The sequence below is a fragment of the Rhineura floridana genome, chromosome 1, assembly GCF_030035675.1.
Source record: "Rhineura floridana isolate rRhiFlo1 chromosome 1, rRhiFlo1.hap2, whole genome shotgun sequence".
NCBI classification, from domain to species: Eukaryota; Metazoa; Chordata; class Lepidosauria; order Squamata; family Rhineuridae; genus Rhineura; species Rhineura floridana.
This window is the reverse complement of record NC_084480.1, coordinates 149,411,653-149,434,885: the sequence shown is the minus strand read 5'-3', so window position 1 is coordinate 149,434,885 and position 23,233 is coordinate 149,411,653. Positions and strand designations below refer to the sequence as shown.

The following is a 23,233-nucleotide window of genomic DNA, read 5'->3' as shown; positions in this document are numbered from 1 at the left end:
AATGTTTAACCCAGACATTACCTTTCACAAACCCTCCTCTTTGAGAGTAAAAGAGATACGAAAGTTCTGGGAAGCACTGAGACTGGGGTCTCTACATGGTGGGGCTACTTTTAAAGACAGTTCAGAAACTGCACTTGGTATAAAATATAGTTGCCAGAATGCTGATAAGAGCACATTACACAAAACCTACACCAATTACATTGGTTAATCCTTTGTTTCCAGGCTCAATTTAAAATTTGGGTTTTAACCTTTTAAAAACTCTAAACAGCCCAGGACTAGGACCAACCACTTGTGGACATATGAACCTAAAGACTGGTGTCAGAGGCCCTGCTCTTAGGCTCATAATCAACAAGGATCAGAGTGGCTTCTACCAGAGACAGGTCCTTTTCGGCAGTACCACAGCTATGGAATTCTGTCCCTGGGCAGATCCCACATGCTCAATCCATACTCATTTTTATACAGGCACAGAAGGCCTTTTTAATTCCAGAAGCCATTTTATGACTGATCTATTGCTGTTTTCATAGGATTTTTAAAAATTATTTTAATGCTAGTATTTGTCAATATGTCGTATTGTTAGTATAATTTCTTTTTATGCAAGCTGCTTTGCTAACTCTTTTAAAAGCAGGATACCAATAACTAGAAATATAATACAATTTTTAAACGTGTGTGTGAGGGAGAACCTAGAATTTTAATAGATTTGGAAGTTTATCTAAACCAGGGGTTCCCAAACTGTGGTCCATGGACCATCAGTGGTCTGTGGCATGTCTGTATTAAATATTCATCTTGATTTTTAATTGTATATATGTTGCACCTTCACTAAGGTGGAATCCTCTTTCCAAATACATAGCTCCAAATACATGAGCTCATTTCATTCTAGTTTAGTCATGTGTTTAGGCCTGGAGCCAGATTTGTTGTGGTGGTTCTGAGGAGGTAAGGACACTCTAGGGCAGTGGTTCTCAAACCTTTTTGGTTCACAGCACACTGTAAAACATACAAAAAATTTCTGGCGCACTTTGTGTACAAAATTATAGACAGACAGACAGATAGATCATGGATGTAGTAAATCTCTATACAAATGGGTTTCTTCTCATTTTTAAAATATACTTTCATAATATTTGCGGCACACCTAGTCACCTCTTGCGGCGCACCAGTGTGCCGCGGCGCACCGTTTGAGAATCACTGCTCTAGGGGGAGCCACTGGAGGTCATTGCAAAATAGTAAAAACCTAAATATCAATAGTCTAGGTTGGAGGTGCTGGAAGCCCTTGATCAATTTTTTTTAAGTACAGAAGGGCCCCGCTTATACGTCGGGTTCCGTTCCAGACCCCCGCCGTAAAGCGGAAAATGCCGTAAAGTGGAACCCCATTCTTTAATGGGCCGCGTTGCATGATAATGATGGGAAAACGGCGTAAAATGTCGCAAAAGGGGAAAAAAAACTTTAAAATTGAAAATGAAAGGCGCCGCATCAGCGGAACACCTTAAAGAGGAACTCCGTAATGCGGGGCCCTACTGTAGTTCAAAGCAACCGGGGGGGGGTTACACATAGGGGGATGTATCCAGCTAAGCTTACTCTTGAGTAGATCCAACTAGATTAATGGACCCAAGTTAGTCATATCTATTGATTTCAATGGGTTTACTCTCAGTGGATTAGCCTAGGCACTGGCATTGCGGGAAGGGACGTTTACTCTTTCCACCTGAACCATTTCCTCAATTTAACTTGTTTTCCTTGAGCTGCCATTTGCTCTATGGATTATAGCACAGAGGCATCATTCTTGGCATCTGTGTTTTCCCCTGCAGGGCAAACAGGAGCCTTGGGGCTGATTTAATAGTGGAAATGGCACAGGGAGAAAGGGTTAAATACTCCTTCCCCCAGTACTACACCCCCAATCCAGTGTGGTTCATCAACAAACAAAAACCACAAACAAGTAAAAAAACAAACCCACAACTTGTGTGAGATTCCAGAATCTTATTTAGTTACTAGTCTTAATACATTGAAATGACAAAAAAAAAATTTTATTCAACTTCAAGAAAAGTTCATTATAATTCATTTTTGAAAAGAAGTGCCTCTCTCATGTGTGCTAATCTTGGTATCCTTGCACACACTCGCTGGTCAGAACACCAGGCAGTGGGAGCAGTTTTACTTCTCATGGAGCAACTGGGTAGCATAATCTCTTGTCTTTCCTTATTTTCTAAAAGGACTAGAAATGTGTGTGTGTTAATGCAAGCTCAACAATACTCCTCTGCTCCCCCCCCCATCACCATGGCCTGGAATGTGCCTTAGGAAGATGAACAATCAAGCCTCTGCTCTCCATTGTAATCATGGCAGAGTACTTGTCCTTATGCCTCAATGTAAAGCGGATGAGGAAAGTGCGCTCCCTTCGGCCAGAAGGTGGGGACCAAGGAGCACCCTCCCTGAAGTATGTTGAATATATTTCAACCACAGTATCCTGTGATGTATGTGATACCCTCCAACTTGTCACAGATGAAAACAGGCACACTCATGGCCTGCCCTGTATCATCTCTTTTCTGACGCAAAGAATCGCAGCCCAGGTTTGTTAAGCGGTGGCCAGCAGGGGCTGAGCACCAGTTCTTTTGCAGTGGGACTCGGATTGTCCACCCTTGGCCTCCCCACCTTCTGGGGAAAACGTTTTGTTTTTTGAAGGCCTAATATCCCACCGATGCATATTAATCTGCATGTCCTAATTTTATGAGAACTTGTGGCATGGGTCTATGTTCTGTGCAACACCCCTGGGTCTAGCAATGCTCCGTCACAGCCTGCTCCCCATCCTCTCTGTAGGTACTTCCACTGGCTGTATACGGGAGGGATGGGCAGAACACCAATCGCAATCAGCTGCTGGATTGCATGGCCACTGGAAGCGGACCCAAATAGTTCTGCTTGCTCCTGCTTCTCCCCTCACCTCCTGCAAGCATGGGTTGGTGGACTGGCAACTTCCCCCAACAGATCTGTGCACGTGAATCTCTCCTTCCCTCCATTCTCTTTGCTTCCGTTTGGCTCCACACTTTGTCTCTCACAAGTAAAGGCTGGGAGCTGCAGCAGACATTGGCAACAGATTATTTTACACAGGGTGTGTTGCACAAAAAACCCTCACCACCTATCAACAACAACCAGCCATCCAAAGCTCCCCTTCTTGCCTTGCATTTGCAAAAGGAAGAAAAGAAGGAAGGGGGGGGAAGGAAAAGTAAACTAACCTGCCATCTCCCCCAGCTTCTACTGCACTAGTTTATACTGCACTAATTTAAAATCAGAGAGTATTTGTTATTGTTGTTAAAAGTATGCTAGGAAAATATTGTCCTGTAATGTCTGGTTGATGTAATTAACATTTCATAATTAATAGACCTTCAGCTCCACATGTAAAATGGCAAGGTGTGTACTAGTCCTCATGTGTATATGAACTAAAGAGAGTCTCTAACAGCACTACCCTAATCACGTCTGCTCAGACGTAAATCCTATTGAATGCAATGGGGCTTACTCTCAGGTAAGTGGGATTAGGGTAAATATTCACCACTCCCTGCAACCCAGATATTTGACTTCTAGAGACCCTGGGGAAGACGAGCATTAGAATATGAAGGGCTGCAACTGTAATGCATATGCGTGGACACACATTTGTCTCAAACATCTTTGGGGGGGGGGAATATATACAAAAGAAGTATCAGGGATAGGGAGTAGAAAACCAGGCCACTGGTAAAAACTGGAACCACTAGTGAGACTCACTTGGACTGTATTCAGAATAGAGTGGGATTCAAGAGAAGGTGCTACTTTCGCTGATGTGGGCCTTGCCAAAAGTCCACAGTCCTTAAGTCAAAATTAACCCCTTTGATCCTGCAACAAGTGTGAGGCTGCAACAAGCAAGGTAGTGCCACTGTTTCCAGCTGCCTGAGCCAAATGTAGCCCGGCTTGGGACTTTGGGGTCTGTTTGTGATACAGCCACAACAGTTAGCCAAGATGGGTGAAGAAAGGCATGTTATGTATGAAGCACTTCCAGAATTATAGAAGCATAGTAACTGTGCCCAACTCTGAAGCAACTGTGCACCTCTTTCACTGGAAGAAGGGCCTTCTGAAATTTGCAGCCCAACATGGTAGAAAATGCCCCAGTCTGGAGCAAAGATATGCCTAGGAAGGCAACTCTACTTTATTGCCTGATTTCAATTACTAGGCAGCCAGTTTCTTTCACCCAAACTCCAGGGATCTTATCTTCCTTCTCAGCCCAACCATGATTTTGAATTTTATAGATAAGCAGGATGTGGAAATTAATTAATTAGTGAACATTTGTAAATCTCTTGGAAGATGGAAAGAGCAAGATAAGTGTTGAACATTATTACTGTAGTGGTTGACTTTAATTCTGCATTTCTCTTCATTCTCTGTTTTCTTTTTCTGCCTGCTGCCAACAAACAGAACGCCAGAGCAGGGACCTGGCAGAGACATGCCCAAAATGAATTGTGACCTCTTGGGCATCCTTACTTTATAGTTTTCCTTTCCTCATTCTGGCCTGGTTTTCATTTGTTCCAGTGCATTTGCAGTTATCTATAAATTTGCTTCCTCCCCATGAAGCTTACCTCCACCTCCACCTTGATCTGGTCTCCAGGCCTCAGAGTTTAGCTGGCGAATCTGAGTAAATATGTCAGCCTACTGCCATCTTTCTAGATCCCCTCGATTTCTTTAAAAAAAAAAAATTTAAAGGCTGTTTGGAAGAATGCATAATTATTAATTAATACCATTCTGAACATGCCCAGTTGTGACAAATTGTGAGCCCATGTGGTGTAGTGGTTAGAGTGTTGGACTGGGACCTGGGAGACCAGGGTTCAAATCCCCACTTAGCCGTGAAGCTCACTGAGCTACCTGGGCCAGTCACTGTCTCTCAGCCTAACCCACCTCACAAGGTTGTTATGAAGATAAAATTGGGGAGGACCATGTTTATATGCCACCTTGAGCTCCTTGGAGAAAAGGGGGGATATAAATGTAATGTGATAAAATAATAAATCCCTGAGCAAATTGTGCAAACCACCACCAGCAAATCCAAACCCAACCAACTCTGAGCCAGGAAAGGCTCTCCTGAGCACAGGCATCATGCCTTGCACTGTGGGGAATTGCCAAAAGGAGAACAGCAAGCCTAATGAGTTTGCATAACTACACTGTTGCACATTATTTATTCCTGCCTATTAGTTATGAGGACGGACAAGGAGCTATGCAGAGCACAACCTCCACCCTCGACCACTAGAAATGCCCCCCCCCCCGGTGGCTTTGGACATTTCAGAAGGCTGTGCCTCCTTTGCTTTGAGGGATTTTTATTTCATAAACACAAGTGCTCTAAATGTGCTTTGTTTATGTGTGTGTCAATAAAATCTGAGGTTCTCCAGAAGCAGAATCCTGTACTCAGTGTCACCCCACTCCTGCAGATCTGTGACATGCAGAGAGTCCTGAACATGGCTCTCATATAACAGCCATTGTTGTCAGCTGAAGGGGTAGCACTGGATTTGTGCCCTGTACACTTACGCAGGTTGTATTGGGACATTTGTCTCTCTGAGCTCCAAATACTTTCAGTGTAGCAATTGCCCAGTAAATCCCTTTCATCGCTGTACTGAACCACAGTAAACTAATATTGCAGACAGGGGACCCTTGATTAGCAGGTTTGTATGTATACAGTTGATTTTTGTCTAAGAATACCTTCTTATACAAAAGTAAAATTCTTAACGTTTATTTGCAGGCCAACTAATACGCTGGAATAAGAGAGGACAGAGCCTGAAAGGAACAGGGAAAGATAAATCTAAAGGTGAAATTGTGCTCCAGCCCACAATAATTAAACGTTCTAAATGTAACCTTGTAATGGTCAGATTATGACATTGACAAAAATAGATTACACAAGAGCTTCATCAGGGGTCCTTGTGTCTCTCAGCCAGGATGGCCCCATATTTGGGCTGCAGTCCTCATTCTGTTGTCTGTGCAATAGACTGCCCTTGAATTGGTACAGGCTGTTAAACAGCACCAGGCTATGTCCTCCGTCAACTTCATGGGTCAGGTGTGATTTCTTCAGGCCACTGCAAAATTTTGAATGACGAAATAATTTCCCTTTGGAGGCCACTTCACTCAAGGCAAATTGGTGGGTTGTCCGGATTTGAGCAACTGTGGCATGTGCTGAAATGGCCTGGTTGTCTGATTGCTCCAGCACCACTTGGAATCTGTGTGTACCACTATCGCCAGTAAGACAGCCCTGTCTGGATCCCATGAAATATGGGAAATTGAACCACTGGCTGAAAGCTGCATGGAGCTACTCAAGCCATCCTCACAATATGCAAGTTTGATTGTGTGAATTGGCCCTGGACCTGTAGTGTTTGCTTTGCTGGGTTTTTTGAAGGAGCCATACTGTTCTGGATGACACCTGGCAAAGGATTGGGAACACAGGAAACTGCCTTCTACAGAGTCACTCTAGCTCTATATCTACACTGATTGATTGTGGCTCCCCAGAGTTCAGGAAGGAGTTGTTCCTAGCCCTACTTGGAGATGCCTGAACCATTTGCGTGCAAAATATATGCTCTGTCTTGGGAGTGCTATGGCCCTCTCCCCTTACTGTGACAGAACATCTTCAGAATAATGAATCCAAGATGCACATGAAATTCCCTATAGTGAGTTTATTTATTTACTGTCAAAGTGATAATTCCTGAACGTTTTTGTGGGTGGGGGTGCTCCCTAATATTATTGACAGCTGGCACAAGTATGTGAGCTGGATAGTCTGAGGCTCAAAACTTGCTTTACTAGGTAGACATAAGTATCACTTCCCCTTCCCCTAGTCTTCAGCATGGGAATAATAATATTGGTCAACCTTACAAGGCTTTTGTAAGGTTTGAGATTATGTATGTGCAGAGCTTTGAGCATGCAAAAAGTATGTTGTCACTGCTGCTATTGCTGTTGTTAGAATGTAGTTGTCTTCACTGACAAATCCCCTTGCAAATCCCCAAGCAGCACTGTAGAGTGAGACTATTTGTTGTAAATAGTAAATAAAACTCTCCCTCCCTCCATTGTAAGGGCCTTTTTGGAAAATACTCCCCATCATCATCACACCCCTCCTGGCTCTTGCTGCAATTAAAGACATGCACTTCCTCCAGAGAGGGGACATTAGGAGCCATTATGTCAATACTGTGAAATTCCAGTCTGTCTCTGCAGGGGATGGGAAAAGCACCTGCAGGGGGTGAATTAAGGTGTGACCAGCTCATAAAGATTGAAAACATGGCATTTTTTTTTTTTACTTAGGATGGTCTCCACAAGATGTTGAAAGAAAAGGAGAAAATTACAGTGATGGAATTGGAGTAACTTTGATTTATACCTGTCAGTGTCTTGATTAGGTTTCTCAAAGGTGAATTTTGTGGAATATTTAGGCTTTTGTTCTCAAACTACAGACGTGGAGATGTTTTTAAAACAGCAATGTATTTCTTGCAGCAAGTTTCCAAGTTTCCCCAGGAAAACGAGACAACCAAAGCACATTCTCCATGCTCATAGGCTGACCCTCCCTGAAAAATCCCTGCTAGATTAGGTCAAGAGAACCATTTAGTCCAGTGTTCTGTTTCCCACTGTCGCCAACCAGATGCATCAGCGAAGCCCACAAGCAGGGCATGAACATAATAACCCTTTCCCATTCTCTCTCTCCCACTCCCCCATTTGGTTATCTGTACATGGAGATTCCATCTCACAGGTGGGGACCATTGTGGGATCAGGGCATGGTGCATTGTCCTTGCTGGTCATCGGTGGTCATCAGCTAATCATCATACACTCCAACATTTCACACTTGAAAACATGGACAGTCTTCTACATCCCTGTTCTCACATCAGGGATCACCCCATCTGCTAATGACATTTCATGCCTGCTATTCACTTTACCCTGCAATGGCTGGTCCTACATCATGTTTTGAAACAGTATGTGTTAGCAAATTGCAGCAAAAAAGCAAGGAGGGAAGCACCCAAAAACACTCCAGCCAAAGGGAGATCCTCAAGGTGCCAAACCAGCAAACAGCAGAGAGTAAAAATGATAAATTTTTATTGCAGCCCAAAATTTCTGTTTTTTTATCATTTTTTACTCTCTGCTGTTTGCTGGTTTGGCACCTTGAGGATCTCTCTCTCTTTGGCTGGAGTATTAGCAAATTGACCACAGCAGCTTCTTTTCAATCAACAAAATTTAAAAACCTTAAGAATTTTTAATATGTTAAATCTCACAGAGGATCTAGTTTTGTCATAGAATAGCTGCAACTGAAAACATAGTCAGAAACATTTACGTCTGGATAGACGGTTATGGGAGAATGGAAAAGAAGCCTTTGTATTTGTAAATACCAGCCTTTGCCAACCTGGAGCCCTCCAGCTATTTTGGACTACTCTTCCCATCAGCTCCAGCCAGCACAACTCTGCTGTTTTAAAAGGCATTCCTAAAGTTTCCCAAAGGCAAGAAGTAGGGACTGTGGTTTATCAGGCAGAGGTGCCACAGAATATGGACAATCTGTGATAAATAGGAAGCAGCAACACCTTTCAATGAGCAACCTGAACCAGCAGGGGGCAATAAACAGAAAGGCAACCTTTTCTCCCCTCACCAATTCCTTCTTTAGTAACTACTTATTCATTCTTTTGTCAGGCTTTACTTCCTCCCTCTTCCCTTCTTTGTAGTCAGACAGTGCCTGTGAGTATCAGCGTCATGGTTCTCCAAGACCACATGTATGCCTGCAGTCAGAATGACTTTCCTCCCCAGCAGTAATAAACCTTAAGTTTCTTTAATCTTACAACCAACACTCTTACCAGCGTATTTATTTATTTGGGCACTCTGCTGCAATATATACCAAACCCCAATAGTGCGAGTGGCTCATGGAAAGATTTAGCCTTCAGTTGAACATTGAAGCATTCAGCAGAGAATGGAAGAGACTGTAGACCTGTTTTAACTTGTACAAACAAACAGTGATTCTGAAGTACAAGCATAGCTATTTAGGGCCAAAGAAGTAGATAATGACCTTGCTGGAAGGTGGAGATGTGCATGTGATGAAAACGAAACTTGAAAATTTGCCACTGCACCAGGGGCATCACTACCGGGGTGCAGAGGGTGTGGCCCGCACCCAGGTGTCACCATGAGGGGGGACACCCAGAGCCACCCCGTGCCATTGCCTGGCAAGGCTGCTCCAACTCCTCCTCGGAGGCGGGCGGGTGGGCGAGACCTGGAGCAGCGTCGGCGGGGCAAGGGAGGCGCACCGGCATTCCCAGACCTTCTCCGGCTGGGTGCCCCTCCGGTGCACACCCTCCCAGGGGCATGGATGGGGTGGCTGGCCTCGAGTGCGCGTGCACGCAAGCCCAGCCACCTTGTCCATGCCCCTGGGAGGGCACGCACCGGAGGTCCGCACTCCCGCTAGTGACACCGCTGCACTGCACACCTGCTTAGTAAGTGGTTGTTGTATCCAGGAGTGTAGTCATCTGGGGTCTTGGGGAGTCTTAGACCCTTTTGGGGGGGAAGGGTCCCAATGTCTCTAGCATCCTATGAGCCAATCAGCATGAAAGGGGAGTGTGTTAGTCACTGAGATGAGTCTTCTAACGTGCTTCCTTATCCTTTCCTGCTGACTGGAGCCAATCAGAGTGAAAGGAGGTGAGTCAGCCACTGAAAAGACTCTCCTTACACTCTCCTCTTTCATGGTTATTGGCTCCTGGGGATGTCTGCTGTCAGAGAAGGCTTAACAAGGATCTCATTCTCAACCCTGCAGCATGGCTGTGACTAACATGAAGGGACCCGACATTTTTTAATTTGCCACTATGCTACCGGTTGTACCACCCACCACATTCAGGTCATATCCCAGCTGTTGCAACTGAACCTCATTGGCATGACTTGTAGGTGGAAGCACTAGTAATAATTGGATTTTCTTTATTTAAACATTATTATTTATTAGCTGCTTGTTGAAGCATAGCCTACTCAAGGTGCCTCACTATAGGATAACATCAACCAACCATCTAAAATCACAAACATAAAAAAACCCACAGAAGGAGGCCAGTTAAAAGAAATAATGGATCCAGAGATGTTCAGAGAAGAAATTCAGATCAGTGCCATAGCTAATCATTTCTATGCCCTTCCCTGGAACCAGCACTACAGCAAGCTATGAATTAAAAAACGGTATGGACCTTTAAGGGTTCTACTGCTACTGAAATCCAAACGTTCTCACTGCTCAGAGAGTCTGCCCTGCCTGCTCGGAGATTATTGTGCCAAAGAGCCTGCTGCCTGCAACTGTTTTAACGTTAGAGGTCTCTGGTTCTCTTCCATCAGAATCCTCTGCATGTGCTTGACTGTGGTAGGCTGTGAGGACAGGGTCAGTGAGAAGCTGTCATTCTTCCAGGCCTATTGCTCTCACCCGAACTTCCCCAGCAAAATATCTAGCTTTTAGGATGCCATGTTGAAACCATGCTTTATTATTCAGTGTTGAAAAGGAAAGCATTACTGTATATGTATTTAACATGTTAATAGCTGTCAATGTCAATATGTTTTCTCACTTTGTGTCTCTATCCCAGAGACTCAATCTGGCAATCTAAAATTCAGCACAGGGGTACCAAAGGGGAAGTAGAAGATGGAGACGAGGGTATAAAGGGGGAGACAGATACATTCAGCACATGTACAGGAGCTAGTATAGTGTAATGGCAAAAAGTGACCAACCTATGAATCAGCAAGTCCCGGGTTCAAACTTCACCTCTGCCATGAGCTCACTAGGTGGCCTTAGGCAAGCTACTCTCTCTCCACCTCAGTCTCCACACACACACCCCTCTGCCAATCTGCAAAATGTAAGACAATAATATTACATTACAGGGCTGTTGTAAGGATTGTAATGCATGTGAAGAAGTATTAACACTTTACAAATGTTACATATAAAATATGATGTACTTAAGTATCATTTCCATAAAATATGAGAACTAAAGAGTTGTACCAAAAGCTTCACAGAAAAACATTACTTCGTGTAAGTTGGAGTGTATGCCAGTTCAATAGCTCTGGGACTACTCTGGGACATTTATTGGGCCTAATAAAAATTACGTTGTAAACTTTTGTTTGTATTCATTCTTAAAACAAAAATGCACACAAAGTTATTACTCTACCTCGGTTAATTTCTTATGAGCCAACAGAGCTACCCACAATTTTTATAAGACAGAAGTACCTCAGATGTGTTGAAAAGAGAGATACCGCTATGCCTGTCTCTTTTTCAAGCTCCTGATGGCCATTAAAAGTTTCTTCAGTCCAGAGTGGGTCTCCCCAACCTGGTGCCCCCCAGATGGCTTAGACCAGTGATTCCCAAACTCCCCCCCCATGGACCACTTGAAAATTGGTGACTGTATTGATGAACCACTTAATGATTTTTCCACCTATAGTAGCAACTGTAGTGTTAGATGCTGTATGATTTTTAATTGGATTTTTATAGACATGCCGTAGACCACCTGAATGAAGCCGCAGACCACAGTTTGGGAACCCCTGAATTAGACTACAGGTTCTGGCTGGGGTGTGTGTGTGGAATCTGTAGTCCAAAAGTCTGACAGCACCAGCTTGGGGAAGGTTGCTCCAGAGTGACCCACCATCAGATATTCTTCAGTCAGAGGGATGCAAAGTAAGTATGTATGTGTGCGCGCGCGTATGCAGGATAGGAAGACGTCATGCTAGTAGAGAGCTATGCTTTAGGATGCTGCGAGGACTCCACTGGACAATGACCAGGGATGCTCCTAGAGGGCAGATAGAGAGGGAGTTGATAGTGGCCTCTAACTGTAGAAAACAGGTACTAGATCAGGTATGTAGCATTAAGTGGGCTGGTGTGTAGTGAAGGGGAACGGAGATGAGTGCCTGGTGGGGAAGAAGGCATTTCTCCTGGCGGCGGGGGGGGGGGGGGGAGGAGCTGTTGCTGCTCACACCTTGGAATGGGAACAAGGGAAGAGAGGGGTAAAGGGCGAATCCCTTTTCCTTACAGAGGTAGCAGATGAATGAAAAACAACAGATTTAACTATTAAAAACAAAGAAACCCAGTTCTTGTTCTTGCTTCAGTTGAATAGCTAAAGAATTTGGAGCACCCTTTTTTTGCATTCTCCAGAGGACGGCACCCCATGGAGGTAGCACTGGGCCAGGCAGAGTCAAAGGGTCTGGGCAAGATGGGAGCTTCTGCAAGGAATTCAAAACATTCCAGCAGTCTCTACCGAAAGGTAAGGAAACAGAGCTCGCCCCTTCCCCTTCAGCGGAACGCATTAGCATGAGAAGCATCTGACAGGGGAAGCTTCCATTTTGTCCTGAAACGTGTGCCAAAGAGGTAGAATCCAAACGGCTGAATCTGAACTCCTGTTCACTGCAGGTGAGTTTCTAGAATTTTTATTCAGTGCCAGAACTCAGTCCTGGACCAGGAGATCTGATGTAACAAGGAGGGGGGTGCAGAGTATCTTTCCCTCACCAATGAATGAGCAGCCATGGCCATCCTCTAAAACTATGGGGCCGAACACTCAGGACAAACTCAGTGCCCAGCGTTTTCATTGGTGGAAATTAAAGATAATATAAATATAGCTTATCTGTTGTTGCTGTTAATGGTCTCGCAGGAAACCCGCCCCATCCCCCAAAAAACGTTTAACATTGTTATTGAGAAATAATCAGCAATGTTGGTGCACATAGCGTATAATCTAGAGTGATAAGGGCAGACTGCAGACTCCCTTGGGAAAGGACAGTCTTATTCAATCCATTCAACAGGCTTCCCAAGTGCTATGCAGGCATCTGGGAGGTGAGGGACAGATCCTGAGCTCCAGTGAATTCAGTGTGACTTGTTTCTGAGTAAACATGCTTGGGATTGTATTCTAAGGACACAGAAACATGAGGAATTAACTGTACAGTAATAACATCAATTCAGAGTATTTGCATGTATCTTTTTTTCCCCCTGGATACAAATTTTAAAATTAAAAAGACAACTGATTGTGGCACAGAGTGGATACAAATCCCATTCAGCCTTGGAGAAACCTTTTCTGTATTGTGAACAACAGGGGTAGACAGGTCTGGGCAATTTGTTTGACAGCAGCAACTTAGGCTGCTGAAATGAAAAAAGCAAGAAGGAAATTTTAAAGTGGATTTTGTGTGTGAAAGGACTGTGAGCTCAGTTCTAGTACCAAAAACACATTTCTGGCCAGCTCATGTGCTTCTTAAGGTAGCTTCCAGGTGACCTGTTTATTCAGCATCCATCCTGATTTGGTTGTACAAAGTTTATGAGGAGGTTAGACAACACCAGTTGTTTATTGAGCATTCATTCATGTTGATGGGTTTGCAGGGAGGTCAAGCTATTGTTCTCCCACATTTTCCTGTCCCTTTCCTATTGGAAAATGTTTTTTTTGGGGGGGGGAGATTTGTTGCAGAAGAACACTAAATTAACTTTAATTGCACAACCTGAATTTGCTGGTTTGTGATTGATTCCTATCTGAAAATAGCAAGAATCTGGGAATGCCCTAATCTTGTGTCCAGCCCCAGAGCCACTGTTTTGCTCCTGGATCTGGTTGGTGAACCTGAGCATTCTAGTTACAAAAAACCAACCAAGTAGAACCTGCAGGCTGCCCATCTCCTTTTGTTATCCAAAGTTGTTCTTGCAGCTCCCCATTGTCCAATGCAAGACAGAAATGGAAAAGCTTAACTTTGCCTCTAAGTGATAGCATTGTGGTTTTCTTATGTGCCACGTCAGAGAAGGTTACAATGGAAATTGTTGTTGTTGTTATTAATAACAATAATAATAATTATTAATAATAAAACAAAACAACAATATAAAACAAAATACATTTAAAAATAAGTTAGGCAGTCGGTTTAAGCACACACCCCCTAAGGAGAGGTCCCCAAAATGAGATAAAAGAGGTAGATTCTATAGGTCTTCCTTAATAAATGCAAATGGGAAGTTCCCCAACTCCAATGGAGGAGCCACCCTGAGCTCCTGCGGGGAGGAAGGGCGGGATATAAATCAAAATAATAAATAAATAATAAATAACTCAATCCATAGCTTCAGGGCTGCAGCTGTAAGGCTATGTTTCTACTGGTGGATGTTCGCACCATGCATATTGATTGAACAGAAGCAGGGGTTGCTTTGACAAAGATAATGAAGGGCTTCTCTGAAAGGTACCTGGGCCCCAAGCCATGTAGACCTTAGGTGAAAGCCAGTACCTTTAAAATCAGGCACAGAAGCCTATCAACAGGCAGACAAATTCAAATATATTTGATTGCAATATGCTTTGTGTGGCACTGCCCTTGAAGGCAGCTGCTGCTGATGCACCCATCCCCCAAATGCATTTTCCTTCTACGTGGTCTTCAAGGGCAGCCCCACACAAAGCACATTACATTAGTAAAGCATGGAAGTCACAACAGCATGAAGAACAATGATGAGATCCGTATCCTCCAAGAGGGGTGTAGCCTATTTCTTCTACAGATTTACAAACTGCTTCACAGCCAGAAGGTAACAAAGCGGTGCACAATAAGATAAAATATAAGGATACAGAGTCAACAAACTAAAAAAGAATGCAATTGTAATGCACCAGTTGATAAAAGCCTGTTCTAGAGAGACTGCAGAAACCTGCAAAAGCAAGGCAAGGTTAATGATGCCACACAGTCTGCAAGCATTTATTGATGGGGCAACAACTACTGCATCAATCAGCAACATACTTAGTCTCTTGAGGGCACTATGATTTTCCATCAGCATCGCCTGACTTCTCTGGATTCAGCTTCAAGGGTGGTTTTCAATGGTAGTCCTACTCAGATTAGACCCATTGAAGCTACTAGATATGACTAACTTAGGTTCATTCATTTCAATGGATATACTCCGAGTAGCACTTGGTTGAATGTAACCCCAAGTCTGTTCGAATCCATCCATTCAGCCACAGCCTTCAAACAGTAAGGACTGACCGCAACAGCTCCAAATGAGGAAAGATTCTGCCTACGGTCGGTCAGGCATTCTTCATAGGAAGCTCTCTAGAAAGCCTTAGCCACGGTATTCCTTAAATCAGGAAAATGGGTGGGGGAATGGGCTTGGAGCACAGCCTCTTTACATTCCCATGTAGTAGAGTTGATGGTTCTCCTGGCTAACTCCCAACGCTGCACCAGGGTATCCCTGCACAAGGGCAAGGTTTCACCCTGACCCTGTAACGTCCCTTCACTCCTAGGATTTTCCATCAGCATCGCCTGACTTCCAGAGCTTGGAAAAGTTACTTTTTTGAACTACAACTCCCATCAGGCTCAGCCAGCATGGCCACTGGATTGGGCTGATGGGAGTTGTAGTTCAAAAAAGTAACTTTTCCAAGCTCTGCTGACTTCTCTGGATTCAGCTTCAAGGGTGGTTTTCAATGGTAGTCCTACTCAGATCCCCCAGGCACCTGGTTGGCCACTGTGAGAACAGGATGCTGGACTAGATGGGCCACTGGCCTGATCCAGCAGGCTCTTCTTATGTTCTTAGGAAAGAGGAAATTCTCCGTGATTTTATTTTGATAATTTTTTTGTCAATCACCTATTTTTGTTGATCTCTAAATGCTACAAATTTCAGCTTTCCTTTTCTTTCTTACTTCAGCTGCTCTTTCATAGATCAACACAAGCTGCAAGGCAGGAAGCAGTAGAAAAGCAAAATGGGCACTGCTCTTCCTCAAAATGGGAACAGCAGCTTGATGCAAAAACTTGAATTAGCAGCGCTCTTGTTCAGAAGCACTCAATTTCTAAAACGGGGGGGGGAGGGGGAATAGGGCCTGTGGGCGACCTCATTGCTGGAGGGCCTTTTAGTCCTTCTGCAGCAGAGGTGAGAGCATTCACTGGAAAAGGCACTCTATTAGTGTTTGAAGAGCCTCTCTTCTTTGTTATTATGCATATGTTCCCACTAGGAGTCCTTGGTTAACCCTTGCTTCCACTGTTACTCTCCAGCAGAAACTAAGGCCTAGGGTTCAAAGATGCAAAAGCAACAATTGTGAAAGATCCTCAGGACAGCAACTATGTGCGGGTATAATATATTTCCAACTGTTGCATTGTAGGAAACATTGCCCTATTTGCTGCTTTCAGCTTCTCCCATTAAGTTTGTGTTTTTCCCTCTAACTTCTGCCAGTCCATTAAGCCACTGATTGAGAAACGCCGCAGGGCCCGCATCAATGCAAGCCTGGAGCAGTTGAGGAAGCTACTTGAGCAGCCCCCAGATCGACAGGTAAGTGCAGCAACCCTTAAAGTGGGGAGTTAAGTCTCTTTGGGTACAATCTACCCTGGCAGCCAAAACTTTCCTGAGTTCCTTAGAAGTGAGAGGCTCTGATATTTACAAGGGCAGAAGTGCTCAGCATTCCATTTCCATCTGTAAATCATCTAGGATTTCATAAATTAAAATCCCACATACACACCCGACCCAGAATGTTAGCTGTATTAGTTGTTTGCAGCAAGAACATTTTTATTATGATTTGCATGAGCCCTTGCAAGAATCTCTTAACATCAGCCTGTTGCACTGTTAGTTAGTTAATTTTATTTATACCCGCCTTTCGGCCAAAGGCCCTCAAGCCGGCTTACAAGGAAAAATAAACACAGGTATAAAAATACAATATACAAATACAATAAAAATACAATAAAAGCAATACAATTTACAAAAAAAAATTAAATAACAAATAACATTATAATGATAAATAAAATTAAATAACAAATAACAACATCATTAATGGCACTGCCAAGAAAGAGGAGGTGGTGTTAGCGGGGGCGGCAGCTCCCAAGAGGCAGAAGGGCGACAGGCATTTGTTACAGCAAAGCTGTTTGCTGTTTCAACTTTGTCTTCCTCTCCATGTCCTCAGGCTCGCTCAGCTGCTGCTCCCCAGGCTTTTGCCGCTGCTGCTGCTGCTGGTTTATGTTAGGGGGGGCTGCGGAAGCTCGGGCTCAGGGACCTGGGCCTTGTGTGGAGCAGGAGGAGAAGGACGCGGCGACGGCGGCTGTTGTTGAGCAGGAGGCCCCTGCGCGGGAGGCCCCGAGCCGGGAGCCCCCGCGCAAGAGCCCCCGCGCAAGAGCCCCCACATGTGCTATGACACATTAGCGCTAAACTAGAAATCTAGAAAGTACACAGGCCATAACCTACAGGAAAGGCAGGGCTGTGTGTGCTTGACAGGGTGAGGCCAACCTCTGCTGAAATCTTGAAAAGGCAAAAGGGTGACTGAATTAAGATTTCTAGAGGAGAAGAGCCTCTTGCCCAACATAGTTCCTTGCCCCCTTTCAGCAATTCTGAGAAACAAGAATGAATTTGTGAGGTGTTGTAAACTTTGTAGAATAAATTGGGCAGATAAGAATAAAGTGTTTCAGCCTGGGATTTTTATTTATTTATTTATTTATTTTTGCCCTCCATAGAATGCTAGAGCTTTATCGCGTCTGGAGAAAGCTGAGATTCTGGAGATGACTGTGCAGGAGTTCCGCAGGCTCAAGAAGAAAGGTAACAGGTATTTTCCCTAAGCCACTGTGGTCACCACAGTCCCGGGTGACTTCAACATCCACTCTGTCATACAGAGTAGGATGTACTTTGGCCTTTGCTCAAGACGGGGAGGGGTGGTAGGCTGGAAATAAGTGGGGTGGATACTACCCTGCCGTCATGGTCAAACCACTTCTTGGGTGAAAGTTTGCCCTTTCAGCAACTGTTCTGCCTGCAGGGATGGGAGACCAGTTTCAGATAGTCTGTCCTCACAGGCTGATGGATCCTAATGGATTTTTGATGACTCGGGGGGATTTTCCAGTGGATAGAGCAAGTGGTCCTGTTGAGGCTCTTGTTACACTGTTGAACAGTGAGATGAGTAGGGCCATCAACACAGTCCTTGCAAGGGTCCTGTCCAGTGCCAGTCACAATACTCTGTTTTTGGGGAAGGTGGTGGAGAGCATTCCCAAGCTCCACCCATGTGAGAAGAGTGGGGAGGGTTAAATTTCCATGTACAGCCTTGGGTAGTCAAGCGACTCCCAAACTTTGCATCAAAGATGTTATCAGGGTTGATATTCAGCTCTCTGCAGGCTCCAACAAAGTTGGATCCACAGTCAGAACATAATTGGCTGGTCCATGGATGGCAAAGAATCTGTGAAGAGCGTTTATGAAGCTGGAAGTGTCCATAGACTCATTTACTTCAATGTGCACTGCATGGACACTCATACATGTGAACAGCACAGCCCATCGTTTATTGTTAGCGTGTTGTCCTCTTGTCCAGCATGTCACCACTGTCCAAGGTCCAAAAATGTCTAGGCCCACATAGGTGAAAGGGGTGTCGGTGCTCAGCCGATCCATAGGTAAGTCTGCCATTTTCTGCTCTTGATACCTGCCTCGCTGTCTACGGCATTTCACACATTTGTGAATCACTGAGGTGATGCATCATTTAGCATTTGTAATCCATAATCCTGCAGCTCTAATGTCTCCTTCAGTACAGTGTCTATCTTGGTGTTTGACCTTTTCATGATAGTGCCGTATGAAGCAACATGATTTCGCCCTGGGATGATAATAGGATTGTATTCCCATTGTCTCAGGCTGGCATTCTATAAACAGCCACTGACTCTGAGTAGACCATCTTTATCCATGAAGGGGCTCAACTTGAGGACTATCCTTAGGAGTGTTTTCCTTCCTCTCTGCATGCCTGATCTCATTTGAATGTGACTCACGTTGAACACTTTGGAAGATGGTTTCCTTTACTTGAGTCAATTCATCCACTGTGCGTGGCTTAACGCACAAATGCCAAAGGTGACAGTCACTCATTGGGTCTTCTGGTGAGTAATGAAATGAGCGTGCAACGTGGATGAGATTCGCTATAGCTTGCAGAAGAATTGTCCACCTTTAGAAGTGTTTGAACCATTGAGCTCTCAGATAACCTGTGCGTATAACGCTGGTCTTGAGGGTGTTCACCTGTGGATGAATTTCTGCATCTGGGTTTACAAATTCAAAGCGGTCTTCCTCTATTGGGGCAGGTTTATTATCATATTTTGTTACCTAAAACAGTGTGTTTCCAAGAGTATCTCTTTGTTTCTGCTGTGTAGGGATATCCCCGTGCACTTGAGTAGTTCTGAATAGGCACTCCTTTGAGCAGAGATTTTCTTTAACTAAGAAGTGTTCGGGACATGGTTTGAAATATGACACTTGTCTGTTCTCCAACACTTCTATTTTGAAGGTCCAGTTTACACATGCGGTCTACGCAGACCTGGCCCATGATGACTCATCCGAGGTCAAGTCTCTGTGCATAAGGGGCATTGTGTGGACCATTGTATTGTTGTTGAACCTTGTGTACTCTCAACATGTCTATGCCAAGCAGGGGTAGGATTTGGGCATCTTGGGCCAATGGTGGAATGTGGCTGGCTATAGGTCTCAAGTGAGGGTGGTGAAGTGCAACGTCTGGTGTAGGAATTTCCTGTTGTTTGGTAGCTGGTTGCATTCTGTCAGTGCAGGAAGGGGTAGCTTGATACTGCTATCCACAGCCTCTATCATGTAACCATTTGCTCTTCTTGTGTAGAGGGCACTGCTTGTCAGGGTCCTCTGTCTTCTTAGGCTTGGATGTGGTAGGAGACACATCTGTTTTGTGAACTGAGATGGGTATTTTATAGTTGCCATCTCGCGATTGACTTCTCATTCCAGAGGTGAGTTGTATTAGCCACACTAGTAATCCCAAAGGTGAAACTTGAGTAATTCCTGACCTTAGGCGAATTGCAGACAAACTGAGAAAACTGAAAAAGGAGGAAAGGCACATTGATTTTCTTCTTTATACTTTGAGCCTAGTGAGATCTATTTCTCTTCCAGGCTATGTGGCATTTTCTCCACAATGGGGTTCACTCCACGAGCTGTGTCGAGATATCCATGTCCAGTTAGATATGGGTCAGCTTTGGCTGGCTCAAGTTCCAGCAATAGGTCTCCCAGTGCTCGTAATTCGAGGCTATCTTTGTTTGGGATCTTAGGGAAATTCTCCACCTTTTTTAGTAGTGCATTCTCAGTCCCTTCAGGTCTGCCATAGCACTCCTCCAGTCTGTCCGAAACTGCTTTCAGAGCGACTGCAGAGTTGCTTGCATGTGCTGACCTGAGCCTCTTTGCATAGCCTGAGGATTCATTACCGAACCACTTAGCTAGCAGGTCAAGCACCGGCAGTGATATTTAGGTCCCCGGAAGCATTCTGAAATGTAGATCTCCAGGCTCTATAGTTTTCAGGATGGTCATCAAAATTAGCAAGCCCAGTATTGACAAGCTCAAGGCGAATCAGGTATTTGGCGAGCTCTGTCACGCTGGAGGTTTCCTTCTGGGTACCATGGCTGTTTGCCGACTGTGGTATGGCATGTAGTTCATGGATTAGACAAAGGAGTTTGTTCTCCTGGACAGTTTGAGTTTGAGCCCAGGGCAGCACATCTTCCTGTGTGCACATGTGTGAATTACAAACCAGTTGTGGTGCCTCGGTATGGATGTCTGCCTCTGGATCACCATAGAAATAATTTGTATTCGTAGTGAAGTATGTGTTAAGTTTGTTCCCATTAACTGCATACCTGGCACTGTGGTTCAATACATAGCCTGCAGTGCGTTGTGTGCAGTGCTCTGTCTCAATTTCATCGAGCTGGCTGTTCCCGCCTTCCTTTCCTACAGCTGCTTCAAGAACCCTAGTTTGAGTCTCAGCTGCTGCACCTGCTGCTTTTTCTAGATGTAGGGTTTCCAGCTCAGCTTTCGAGGTCGCTTCTTTTTTGCCATAATGGACGCGTGCCCACGCAGCTTCTGCTTCAGCCCGTGCCTTAGCAGCCGCTAAGCTGAAGTTAGGTCTGAATGCACAGAGCTCATTGACCTGGTTGAGCACCCAGAGAAGCGGGAGCACTGTGAACAGGTTCTTGCAGGTTGTTGATCTTGCTCTGTGCCTCTAAGATACAATGTTGCCATGATCTTGATTGATGGTCTCCTGAACAGCTTGCTCCTCCAAACTTGAATCTGAGTTGTGTTTTGTTAGAAGAGAAAGTGTGTATATTTGGACTTTAACTGGGCCATAGTCTACTGGATCTCAACTTCCTTTGTAGCATTTGTGACTTCATATGTGGCTTGTTCCACTTTGTCCCAGGCCGCTTGTGCCCTTTCCAGGTACTGAGCTTTTTCAGCTTCATATGCTTCCCGGGCCTTTTGGGTCAATACACATTCCCTTGTGGGTCTTTGGCTTTCAGACACTTGATGAGTTTGAACTGTGGTCTCAGTAGCTCCGTCTGTGGGCCTGGGTTCTGCCAAGATACTTAAGAAGTAGAAAATGTGGAACCTGCACTGTGGTTCTGATCCTGGCTACGTGCCTGAGGCCTAGCCGTAAGGACGTAGCACAGGGCGTAGGCCAGAGGCTTTGGGCCTGCTATTGCTATCTTTTCACTGTTCTGGCCTCAACACACGTTGAGCTGCATGTCTATCCAGGCAGATGAACTCACGTCCAATCCACACTTTATATAACTCAAATCTTCTATTTTATTCATAAGTAATCTTGAACAGCAACTAATAAATTCAGCAAGAAAACACTTACCAGCACAAAGATGATATTCACTTGAGCAAAGGAGGTAGAATGGATGTGTGGTGAAAAGATAATGTACAGCTAGGATTCTAGAATCCTAGCAGGAAATCTGATTAAGCTGTGTTTGCTTTCTATTGCTTTTATTGTATACATTTTAATTGCAACGGCTTGTAGCTAACGCAAATAAAGGATTTGATTGATTGATAATGCACAGCCAAGCCCTCCAAGCTGCAGAGAACCAGGCCTAAGGGAGGATGTCTGCTTTCCAGAAAGAATTACTAAGGAATCTTTCCACCAGCAGCCAACTGAGGCGTGATAACAAGCAGACCTAATCAGTGGCTAACAGATTTACTAAAGAGGATTCTACCCACAAGCTTGCAGGCAGTATATTAAATATAACACAGTGCCCTGTTGGGGCAGAACAGGCCTTTATTTAAGACTTCTTCTTTTTTTTAGCAGTTGCTTAAAACTTTATCGAGTAGCCAGTCATTTTAACTATTATTTTGTACTGCTCTTCATACTTGTTATATTGCTGTATTACCATCCTGTTATTTTATGAGAAAGTGGTATATAAATACTTTCATAAATAAATAAAAAATGGCAGGTGTTTGCACCCAGGACACTGCTTGCTTACTGTCATGGAAGCTACCGTGCTTGACTTTGCTTTTCTTCTTCAGGCGCGGTTGCTGCTTCCGTTTCCCAAGACAGCCAAGAGTTTACGTCTGGCTACTGCCACTGCATCAATACTGTCAGTACCTTCCTGAGCAGAGCAGACTCCTCTTTGGGACAGGAGGTGAAGACTCGGATCTTGCAACACTTGGAAGAGGCTCCAAGGGCCATTCCTATCATCACACCAGCTCCAGTTTCCAAAGCCTGGAAACGGCACAAAGCAGACTCTCTCCCCTCCCTTCAGCCTTCCTTTTTAGGGACATCCCCTCCTCCTCCTCTAATTTTAGACTCCCACACTCTTACTGCTGGGTTTTGGTCACAGCCTTCAGCATCTCCGCTGCTGCCCCAGCCACATGAACCTTGGACCCAGCCAGCCTCGTCTGCTACAACCACCCATGTGTGGAGACCATGGTGAATGATGTTCTGATTTAATTACATATTTACCCAGTCATGTAATTTTCTGACATGTATTTGTTTTTAAAACTTTTTGGATTTTATCTATATTTTGATAATTTTATTATGTCCACTGTTTGAAAGTCTATTTTAATCATCATTTCAAATAAAGATTTCATGCTACTTTATGTAAACCGCTTAATAGATTTTTAAAAATTAAGTGGTATATAAATCTCGCTAAATAAAATAAATATATAAAGCAAAACTAAAGAGGTTTGGCCTCACCCAAGGGCCATCTAAAATGGAACAGGTATGAAGCAACGCAGAATTGCCTTCTGAAAACAAGATGTCATTTCAAACTGTGAGCCTCAAGGGTCCAGCAAAATGTTTAAAGCGCCAACTAGAAATCTATCTTTGTCTCAAATGCAGGTTTCCCTGTCTGATACTTTGAAATGTGCAGCAATTTAGGGCAAGGAAGCTGAACGCACAGCACCCAAGCTCTGTTTATTTATACAGAGTCATTCAGCGCTCCAGGAAGCAATGGGCATGGGAGGAACACTGGCCCTGGGCTTGGAACAATCCATTGGCTATTCCAATCAATGCCGTTTGATCCATGCTTGCTATTAATTATTAATGCAGTATATGTTTGCCTGCCTAATCTGCCAAAGCCAATTCCATATTTTATAGGTATATTG

General features: G+C 44.3%; 1 protein-coding gene across 2 annotated transcripts; it reads left to right on the top strand.

Annotated features, from left to right (window-relative positions):
- The first annotated feature begins 5,223 nt into the window (after positions 1-5,223).
- On the top strand, positions 5,224-22,692 carry LOC133383863 (transcription factor HES-1-like). Of its 2 annotated transcripts, XM_061625429.1 has the most exons (7): positions 5,224-5,788; positions 7,264-7,366; positions 11,429-11,611; positions 12,086-12,194; positions 16,085-16,180; positions 17,350-17,431; positions 22,154-22,692. In XM_061625429.1, exons 4-7 carry the CDS (start codon positions 12,099-12,101, stop codon positions 22,558-22,560), a joined length of 681 nt encoding a protein of 226 aa, XP_061481413.1. In that variant the 5' UTR covers positions 5,224-5,788; positions 7,264-7,366; positions 11,429-11,611; positions 12,086-12,098; the 3' UTR covers positions 22,561-22,692. The 2 variants fall into 2 exon arrangements, with proteins under 2 accessions (XP_061481413.1, XP_061481506.1); XM_061625522.1 differs by lacking the exons at positions 5,224-5,788; positions 7,264-7,366 and adding an exon at positions 8,069-8,673.
- The last annotated feature ends 541 nt before the right edge of the window (positions 22,693-23,233 follow it).

Excerpts from the sequence above, each read along its gene's own strand:
- LOC133383863 (XM_061625429.1), top strand. The coding sequence starts at position 12,099 with ATGGAGGTAGCACTGGGCCAGGCAGAGTCAAAGGGTCTGGGCAAGATG. Across the intron at positions 16,181-17,349 it reads AGCAGCCCCCAGATCGACAG|AATGCTAGAGCTTTATCGCG; the intron begins GTAAGTGCAGCA and ends TGCCCTCCATAG. Across the intron at positions 17,432-22,153 it reads CCGCAGGCTCAAGAAGAAAG|GCGCGGTTGCTGCTTCCGTT; the intron begins GTAACAGGTATT and ends TTTCTTCTTCAG.